This window comes from Echeneis naucrates, chromosome 24 (genome assembly GCF_900963305.1).
Source record: "Echeneis naucrates chromosome 24, fEcheNa1.1, whole genome shotgun sequence".
Lineage (NCBI taxonomy): Eukaryota > Metazoa > Chordata > Actinopteri > Carangiformes > Echeneidae > Echeneis > Echeneis naucrates.
The window spans coordinates 1,570,857-1,581,647 of record NC_042534.1 but is presented as its reverse complement, the minus strand read 5'-3'; the positions used below and the strand labels follow the sequence as shown (position 1 = coordinate 1,581,647).

The following is a 10,791-nucleotide window of genomic DNA, read 5'->3' as shown; positions in this document are numbered from 1 at the left end:
GTTTAATTTCTTATCTGAGGACAATGTCTTGTAAAGAGGAAATAAATACTTAAATACTTGACTTTTAACTAGCAGAAATTAATCTTGAAAATATCGAATCATGCAGATGTTTTCAACAGTGATTCTAAGAGTTCATGTCTTGATCACAAACATTTTCAGAGATCTTGTTAATAAACCACATCGTCCATAACAGACCATCTTTTTATGGAAACTGAACAGTGAGCTGTTAGCTCGTTTGCTAATGATCTTCATCTTTAAAGCATTAAATGACTGCAACATTTAAATATATACATCAATTTCATTTAATAGTTAACATTGAACAGAAATAACTAGTTTGTGTTTCTATTATTTTGTTTATCTCACGTTCTTGACATGGCATCAAAGAGCCAATCTCAGTTAGCTCCTCTTGTTTGAAAATGACCATCAAGACACCAGATATGAGCATCAAACTGTCAGTTTTCAAATATCCCATTATATATAGTCACTTTTTTAGTTTTACGAGGCAGAAGGAGTGAAGCTGAGTATTTTATACATCAATACAACAAAATCTTTTGATATTTACATTTTATTGGCTTTACAATCACAATTTTTAAATCAGTTAAACAGTCACTGACAACCATGATGAAAGCAGGTGGTTACATTAACTGATGATTGAATAATTGAAAAATGAAGTAATCTTCATGAATTTGATGAGTGAAGGTGAACATCCATGAAAAAACTAAAAACAATATATACATGTATCTCTGACAGCAGGAGCTTTTAAAAAGTTGCTGATCCAAACAAAGTCTCAGATGTCTGTGTAAAACTGAGAATTACTTGATCGGAAAATCTGATACCAGAACAGCTATGAACTTTGGAATGAATTAAAGTCAATCACAAACAGACCGAATACATTATCACAGACCGAATACATTAAACAGACAGAATAAATTATCCTTTTTTTTTATACTATTAGACACTATGGTTACACATTGGCCCAGTTTTAAAGTTATATTTCCATCTAATATGAAGATGAGCTACAGAATAAATACAATTCTAAGATTAGAAATGGCAGTATAAAACTAACATATGGATCTGGAATAACAATTGTTAATTTATCTGGTGAAACACATCTTCAGCATATCAGCAGATCACCTTGGTCACTGCAGATTGCTGTGTCTTCTGAAAGATGCTGCCTTCTTCAGAGAAGAAAAGGTCACTGAGGATCCTGGTGAGAAGTAACCAAACCCAAACCCAGGATACAGAGGCTCAGTGAACGAGGCATTGAAGGTGTGGAGGTGGATCAGTGACTCAGAGGAGACTCTGTAGAAGGACAGAGAGCCAGCTGGGTAATCCAAATACACTGCTACTGTGTTTGGGAAAGAGTTGGAGGAGATGGAGGTTTTTTTGTTGTTGTGCCAGAAAGAGTAACCACCAGAATCAGAGCATTTCAGACTCCAGGACTGATCATTTTTTCCAAGCACACAGTCTTTACTGCCTCCTTTCTTTCTGATTCCTTTGTATGTTACTGATATACGGACTTCTCCGCTCCACTCGACCTCCCAGTAACAGCGACCAGTCAGACCATTTCTACACAGCAGCTGCGGCCAGAAGTCAAATCTGTCTGGATAATTAGGGTACAGCTGTATCTCTGTCACATATGTCACCTTCCTGTTGTCAGACAGTTTCAGGTGTCTGTACACCGTGTTTGTATCCAGTTCCAGTTCACAGGCATCTGATGGAGAGAACAACAGCTTCAGTTTATCATCTGTTGATTTATCAGTGAATCATTCAAACTTCCATTTCATCAGCTGTGAATAATGTTTGACTACATTAAAATTAAAACCAAAAACCCAGTTAGAACATCAACAATTACTGAACATGAGAGTCAAGATGGCAGCAATGTTCTGCTTTGTTTCTGCTGTGGAGCCAAAGATGACGGCTGATGGAGATCCACATCAATAAACACATGGAGTGTTGATGCTGAATGAAACTGGAGAAATTCATCTTTGTACTTCAGTCTACTGTAACATGAATCAAAGTGAAAACACACTCACACTTCCTCAGACCAAGTCTCATTCTCTGTGGTCCACCATGGTCCACCCTGGAGGAAGAAACAGAGTCCTCAGTTAGTCAGAGAGACAGAGAAACAGAGTGAGAGCTGCTGTTGTCTGTCCATCTGTCCATACCTGAGAGTGTCCAGTCTCCAGCCTGGATCCTCCCGTCCAGCAGAAAGAAGCTTCACTCCTGAGTCTCCTGGATTATTGAAGCTCAGGTCCAGTTCTCTCAGATGGGAGGGGTTGGAGCTCAGAGCTGAGGCCAGAGAAGAACAGCCTTCCTCTGTGACCAGACATCCTGACAGACTGAAGACAGACACGTTATGAAAAATACAACCAATTTCTTCAGTGCACCTTCGACTACAGTTAACCAGGAAACAGGAAATAACTCAAATAAATGATCCATAACATATAATCAGGTCCACAGATGCTGCAGCAGGAACAGCAAGCACTGATGATCTGCAGGAATTAATTGCTGGCTGAGCAACATGATGTGTGCTTAATTTGTTTACCTCAGTGTGTTCTCCATTAAATCAGTGATTCAATCTGCAGCAGATTTTTATTCTGATGATTTCCCAAATATACAAACCTTTTCAGTTCATTATTACCTCATTTAATACAAGCTCATGAAAAAATATAGGACCTCTCAACACAGAGCTGAGTCCTGACCTGAGAGTCTCCAGTTCACAGTGTGGACTCTTCAGTCCATCAGACAGAAGCTTCACTCCTGAATCCTGCAGGTTGTTGTTACTCAGGTCCAGCTCTCTCAGACTAGAGGACTGGGAGCTGAGGACTGAGGACAGAGCTTCACAGCTTCTCTCTGAGAGGTTACAGCCACCCAGTCTGAAGAGGAATTGGAGAAATAAAACTTATAAAAACATGTTTTTGGTGTCAGCTAAAGAAAAAGATTCAGTTGATGTAGATGGATTTATCGGCACATACAGAGCTTTGTTGGAGGCTTTGACCACCGGCAGCAGCTTCAGAAGAGCCTCATCTGAAGCTGAGTATTTCTTCAGGTCAAACACGTCCAGATCTTTTTCTGATGACAGTAAGATGAAGACCAGAGCTGACCATTGAGCAGGAGACAGCTCATCTGTGGAGAGACGTCCTGATCTCAGGGACTGTTGGATCTCCTCCACCAGAGAATGATCATTCAGTTCATTCAGACAGTGAAACAGATTGATGCTTTTCTCTGCAGACAGATTCTCACTGATCTTCTTCTTGATGTACTGGGCTGTTTTCTGATTGGTCTCTAAGCTACTTCCTGTCTGTGTCACCAGGCCTCGTAGGAGAGTTTGGTTGGTCTGCAGTGAAAGACCCATGAGGAAGCGGAGGAACAAGTCCAGGTGTCCATTTGGACTCTGTAAGGCCACGTCCACAGCTCTCTGGTAGAGAGTTAGAGGTTCAGATGAGCCTCTAAACACCTTTGTTTGTTCTTCTGACAACAGATTGAATCCAGAGTTGAAGAAGGTCAGATGGACATGAAGAGCAGCCAGAAACTCCTGAACACTCAGATGGACGAAGCAGAACACCTTGTCCTGGTACAGCCCCGTCTCCTCTCTAAAGATCTGTGTGAACACTCCTGAGTAAACTGAGGCTGCTCTGATATCGATGCCACACTCTGTCAGGTCTGATTCATAGAAGATCAGGTTTCCTTTCTGCAGCTGCTCATAAGCCAGTTTTCCCAGAGACTTAATCATCTTCCTGTTCTCTAGACTCCAGTGTGGATCAGCCTCTGCTCCTCCAAAGTACTTGACGTTCTTCAGTTTGGACTGAACCACCAGGAAGTGGACGTACATCTCAGTCAGGGTCTTGGGCAGCTCTCCTCCATCTTTGGTCTTCAACTTCTCCTCCAGAACTGTAGCAGTGATCCAGCAGAAGACTGGGATGTAGCACATGATGTGGAGGCTTCGTGAGGTCTGGATGTGGGAGATGATCCTGCTGGTCTGCTCCTCATGTCTGAACCTCTTCCTGAAGTACTCCTCCTTCTGGGAGTCAGTGAACCCTCTGACCTCTGTCACCATGTCAACACACTGAGGAGGGATCTGATTGGCTGCTGCAGGTCTTGTGGTTATCCAGAGGCGAGCAGAGGGAAGCAGTTTCCCCCTGATGAGGTTTGTCAGCAGCACGTCCACTGAGGTGGACTCTGTAGGATCAGTCAGGACCTCAGTGTTGTGGAAGTCCAGAGGAAGTCGACACTCATCCAGACCGTCAAAGATGAACACAACCTGGAACTGATCAAAGCTGCAGATTCCTGTTTCTTTGGTTTCAGTGAAGAAGTGATGAACAAGTTCCACCAAGCTGAACTTCTTCTCTTTCAGCACATTCAGCTCTCTGAAGGTGAAGGGAAATGTGAACTCTATGTCCTGGTTGGTTTTGTCTTCAGCCCAGTCCAGAGTGAACTTCTGAGTTAAGACAGTTTTCCCGATGCCAGCCACTCCCTTTGTCATCACTGTTCTGATTGGTCCACTTCTTCCAGGTGGGACTTTAAAGATGTCTACTTGTCTGATGATTGTTTCTGGTCTGTTCAGCTTCCTGGATGTTGTTTCAATCTGTCTGATCTCATGTTCCTCATTGACCTCTCCAGTTCCTCCCTCTGTGATGTAGAGCTCTGTGTAGATCTGATTCAGAAGGGTTCTGTTTCCTGCTTTAGGGATCCCCTCAAACACACACTGGAACTTCTTCTTCAGGTTAGATTTGACTTTACGTTGACAAACTGGAGCACAAGTTTCTAAAAGACCAGCAACAACAACAAAAAGACTCATCAGGCACATTAATAAATAACTTCAAAGATGGTCTTTCAATGTTTCATCCCTTAAAGAATGAGTATTATATGACTAGACAATCTCTAAATAAATTGATCCATCTATCTATCTTCATCTGCTTATCCGAGGTTGGGTCGTGGGAGTAGCAACTTCAGTAGGAAGCACAAGTCTTCCCTTTCCCGGCCACATCAACCAGCTCTGACTGGGGGATCCTGAGGCATTCAAGTTAATCCACAATGTTAAATCCTCTTACTGCTCTGCAGACAGTCAGCCAGCTCCTCCTGCTTCATCCTCCTCAGGAAGTTTACTGTGATCTTCAGAAATGCCTCTCTGCTCCTCCTCTGCTCTTCATCCTCACAGTCCTCATCCTCCATCCGTCTCTCTAAGGATTCTGGGTAATCTGGTCTCAGGTTCCTCTGGACTCTCTTCAGCTCGTTCTTCACAAAAGTGACGATGTTCTCCTCCAGCAGCTGGAACAGATAATAAATTTAAGATTTCACTTAAAGTGAATAACATGTGATTCACATGTTAGTGTGAAGACTGTTAGGATTTGAAAGTAAAGTCTGGATTTAATCTGTGTTTGATGGAGTTTAACAGTTCATGTACAGACCATAAATACGGAGTCCAGGTCTGGTTGATGCTGCTGGGCAGACTGATCACTGTGGACCTCTGAGCTCTCTTCTTTAAGTCTGAGGAGAAAAATTCAACTTTAAGGAAACTGACCTCCTGAGAGATCCAAGACCTCAATCTGAACACAGAAACTTCCTCCTCAGAGTGACACTATGTCTATAGTGTCCCCTTCAGCAATGGGCTAAATCAGATGGCAAAGCTGAGACAGTGCAGAGGCTCTATCACCAAAGCCAATGAGGAACAGGCCCCAACTAGGACTTTGATCAACCTCACCACACAAGAGCAGTCCAGGGTTTGGACAAGGATGAGCAACAAGTCAGTAAGAACCAGCCTTGTGGTCCTGTTGATGGACAGACACATGGTAAATGTTCACTTCTCTTTAGATAGCACCCAATCCCATGTGTCTGACCAACCAGTCAGGAGCTCTGGTTGAATCTCTGACCACAGTAAAATACATCTGCTGTTCATTAAATTATTCAGCAGGTCAGTACTCAGCTAACCGCTGTGGAGAAGTGAGACTTCCTGACCTGTATAAAGCCTCACTGCCCTCATGTCCCTCTGACTTTCTTTATACTGTAACTGTTGTGGAGTCCAGTTCTCTTTAGACAGGAAGGTAAAGAACTACAAACAGGCAGTTAAGTGCTGAAACAGATGATTAGAGTCCCAAACATGATTCATCTTCTCCAGAGTCAGATATTAAAGTTTGGTTTTAAATTCCTACCCTCCATCAGCAGGTTGTTCTGAGTTTACGTGTATATCACGTTGCATTGACCCCTCATTCTTCATGGAGACACAGCTGGGTCCAGGAGAGTTTGGGCTCTGCTGCTGCTCTCTGATACAGACCAATGAGAAACAAAAATCATTTTAACCTAAAAAACAGACCTCACCTGACCTCATCTTAATTGATCTGTTGTCTAATCTGTTTGGTGCTTGGTTCACCGCACACCCAAAAGATGGTGAAAATCACTCTTCTCATTTTATTTTTGTCCCTGGTGGGAAACTGTAGACAATTCTTTTAACATTGACAGGCTTACACTAGAACTGTAAAAACCTGACAGCTCTGCTATCATCCAGACTTTCTGCCCTCTCCCCTGAATCCAACATATCCAAAATGCCACATTATGAACCAACTGCTCCACCTAAATTTCTGACATTACAGACAAAATCACTCATGTAGTCTCAAATTTCAGTGATTTGATCTGACAGAGGATGGACTTACCTTTCATCAGTAGGATGTTTAGATTGGAAGCATGGATCACGTTGCAGTGACCCATCAGTCTTCATGGAGATACAGCTGAGTTCAGGACATTCTCGTCTCTGCTGCTGCTCTCTGATACAGACCAATGAGAAATAAAAAGAATTTGAACCTAAAAAACAGACCTCACCTGACCTCATCTTAATTGATCAGTTGACTAATCTGTCTGGCTCTTAGTTCACCGAACACCCAAATGATGGTGAAAATCACTACTTCTCATTTCAGTTCTCTTCTTGGGGGCAAACTGTAGACAATTCCTGACAGTAGAACTGTAAAAACCTGACAGCTCTGCTAACATCCAGACTTTCTGCCCTCTCCCCTGAATCCAACATATCCAAAATGCCACATTATGAACCAACTGCTGCACCTAAATTTCTGACATTACAGACAAAATGACTCATGTAGTCTCACATTTCAGTGATTTGTTAAATCACAAAAGAGGCAAAGATGTTGTCAAAGATTCGAGCCTCTGGTCCGGGCTGACTGACAGAGGATGGACTGTGGCAGTCTTACCTTTCATCAGTAGGATGTTTGAAGGATGGATCACAGTGCAGTGACCCCTCACTGTTAATGGATTCACTGCTGGGTCCAGGACAGTCTGGGCTCTGCTGCTGTTCTCTGATACAGACCAAGGAGACATGTAAAAGTTTATTCTAACCTTCCTACTGCCCTGGAGAAGAGTCGTGGACAGCTACAGGTCCTCATCTCACCTCTGAGTTTCATCCTGACTCTCAAGTTTCCCCCACAGATTGTTTTCCACTCCGACCTCACACTGATCCATAGCTGAGCCTCCACCTTCACACAAACACAACAAGAGTTACATCACAGGACACATTAGCTATGTCAGTAAGACGAGTCCAACTATAAACTATTCAGAATAGTCAGAATATAAAAGAACACACACGATTGACAGGGCGCCATCTTTGTTAACGGAAGCTAACCGTCGCTAGCTATGTTAGCACGGACTCCGCTGACTCGCTGACTTTGGCGCCGCCAAAGGTGAATAAATTCTGGCTCCTCTGTTCGCCGCTTGTCCCCGAAAATACGCTCTGTTGGGGTAATTTTATTATCCATACGACATTTTTCTCCTCATCTCACTGAAAATTCACTCTTTTAGCGCGGCTAATTTGGTTGCAGTCGATGTGTCAACTTTAGAGGCGGGGCTTGTTCTGGCTGGCCAATAGGAGCCATGCATTCATTTTATTAATTTAGATTGACATTTTGTTCGACCAATGAAGAATAACTTAATTGGAGTGATGTAATAACAAACAGAAACTGGATTTGTTTCTTTGTTTTGATTGACCTGCTGGAATAAACCCTGATTTTAATTTGACTGCTGCAGTCACTCTGTGATCTTTTCAGAAACACAAACACTCCAATAATGCACAAATACCTGACAATTTCAACAGGAGAACTAATGGCTTTACTACTCACTACTTATACAACGACTTCAGCTCACATGCACGTTAATGTTGTTCAGTCAGAGATGTTTGATGTTTGATGATAAGATGTTTGGAATGAAAATCATATCAAAAAGGTGAAAGAATAAATCAACGAAACCACACAATACCTCGCCAACACTGAAAATGAGAAGGAGCACCATCAGCTGGCTAACATTAGTGAGCTGAAATATAAATGATCCAGATTAATGCTCAGCATTACTGAATCAGGCTGAAGGCAGTTTTCCTTTCTCATACCTGGAATTTAAATACATGTGCTGATTGTATGAAATGGGAAAAATCATTGGTAAAGAAAAAAAGGCTAATTTTGCCTCCAGGCAATTGGAGGCCATGTTTGTGCATCAACAATTATTGTCGTCACACGGTACAAAATACTTGGAATAGCAACAGTGAAGATGGTCCAAGTTGTGACGAACTACATATTCCTGTAATGATCTGTACCCAACTGCTGAAGACTCACATGGAATACTTTTGTCCTCGAACAGAGCGCAAAAGTACAACATAGTTTACAGTTTCACAGTGTGATCATCTTTATTAGCGATGGTCAGATTTGTCCGACTCTCACTAACGTCCAACATCACACACACCAGTTCTCCTACGCCTCATCAACATGGAAGAAATAGGTGCCAAGGAAAATCTTAATTTGTGAGAACAGCTCTAAAATGTGTTAGTTCTTCATTTATAATCCTAAATGTGTTCGAATTATGCAAAAAGTTATATTTCTTTATAATACCAGTACAACTGTGTTGATAGAAAATGATAGATATATTTAACTTTACTTACCCTGATACTGAGACATGAAACAAAATAGTTTCAGATAAAGTTAGCATCAGTGATAATTGATGTTGTTGTTGTTGTTCTCGGAAGAGAAACAACGCCCCAGTCATTATCTGAGCTGTCTGACCACTTCTGTCATTAAACTCTCTCCACTCAGACTCAACATTAATGACTTGTTGAACCAACAACATTAATGCAAATGATCCTCACGTCGTTTTCCTTCAAAATTTGTGATTCCAAAACACGTAAAGAACATTAAGAATATTTTGACAGATCTTAAACTATCCAATCAGCATCAAGGAAAGTTCTGCTGTCCTGTCAAACAGTGAAACAACACAATGTGATCACAGTGATCCTGTTCAGACATTTACAGATTCTCACCTGCTGAACTCACTTCAGGTCGACTTGCAGACACTTTCCATCTTCAGGTGTGAAGAAAATATCTGAAGAGAGGAGGCTGCTCGTTCTCACTTCTCAGTCCTCTCTTAAAGTTTGATCTGAGGGTGAGCCACATCCTCATAACTTTATAGTCGACGTATAAAACAATAAACCACAGTGACGTAAAAACCGGTCTCACCTGTGTCAGAAACCAAATCTGTGCCAGAGGAATCTTTGGTTAGTTCTGTGTTTTCTCCACTAGATGGTAGAAACTAAACATGTAATGCACTGAATATCTGAGTTGAACCCATTCATTATTATTATTATTATTATTATTATTATTATATTGTTATTTCTGTAATTTCTGACCAACAGCAGAGCTCAGAAACTTGCATCAAATAACATTTTAGCCCAAACTTAAAATTTCAGCCCGTATTTTTCTGTAAACATCAGAGGTTCTTCTGAGTCCAGAACTTGGCCCGATAAAATCTGACCAAATTAATGTTGTCTCAATCTGAGACTGTCACAGAGGAAGAGGAGAGAGATTTCTATATGTTACATACGCATACACACAGAGTGACTGAGGACATCAGAGCAGATCTGTCTGTTTCTTCTCTTCAGGAAATGGATATCAGCCAATTTTTGGTCCTGAGTATTAAAGGTAATTTGGTTCCAGCCTCTTGAAGCTCTGCACCAAACACTAAACTTTCATTAAAGAAAAATACTGGATGGGGCTCAGAATGATGATGGATGATACATCTCACTCTGTTCTGACTTTAAATAGACCAAATGATTCACCAGGAAAATACCCAGCTGACGCCTCAGCAATGAAAAGCATGTGTAGCATCATGAATGATGATTACGCTGCTGAAACTGCTGATGAACAATCCTTCATCTAATTCAAGTAGCTGAGCCTCCTTCAACAAGGCGAAGGAAGTCTGTAAACAGGAAGGAGTTTGAAGTGTGTGTATATAAATATGTAGCTGATCAGCTGGTGGCAGCAGAGACCCATCAGCTCAGACTGGATGTGTGTGTGTCTGTGTGTGTCTGTGTGTACCTAACCGTGGACCTCCCAGTCATTACACACTCACCATCAGAGTCCAGAGGAAAGAGACAAAAGCTCAGTCTGTAAGCAAACAGCTCATCTCGTCAGACTTTGGTAGCTTAAAGGAACACAGCATACACGTGTGAGGACACTGTGGACCGTTTAAATTGATAAATTTAGGGGAGTGATGGGAAATGGGACAAGGTATGCAGGTTGAAGGCTCTTCAGCTTTGGTTTCATTCACACAGGTTGTATGTCGATCCTGCGTTCGATCCTTCAGAAACCCAAAACGTCCTGTTCCGGTCTGGTACTGATTCAGTCTATCTATCTGAGGCCGCTGTGATCTGTCAGAAGAAAAGTTTCCCAGGAGTGAGCAGCTGCTGTTAAAGTCTTCTCTCTGCTCTCAGTAACCGGACAGACTTTATTCTGATGTCCCTGCTCTCCC

At 41.9% G+C, this 10,791-nt stretch overlaps 1 protein-coding gene across 1 annotated transcript; it reads right to left on the bottom strand.

Moving 5' to 3' along the window:
• Positions 1–547: 547 nt before the first annotated feature.
• On the bottom strand, positions 548–9,425 carry LOC115037328 (NACHT, LRR and PYD domains-containing protein 12-like). Its single transcript, XM_029495779.1, has 12 exons — positions 9,305–9,425; positions 7,397–7,481; positions 7,200–7,304; positions 6,651–6,761; positions 6,153–6,263; positions 5,412–5,490; positions 5,055–5,271; positions 2,979–4,767; positions 2,706–2,879; positions 2,169–2,342; positions 2,037–2,083; positions 548–1,714 (listed from the first exon to the last, which is right to left on the bottom strand). Exons 2-12 carry the CDS (start codon positions 7,465–7,467, stop codon positions 1,140–1,142), a joined length of 3,453 nt encoding a protein of 1,150 aa, XP_029351639.1. The 5' UTR covers positions 7,468–7,481; positions 9,305–9,425; the 3' UTR covers positions 548–1,139.
• Between the last annotated feature and the right edge of the window lie 1,366 nt (positions 9,426–10,791).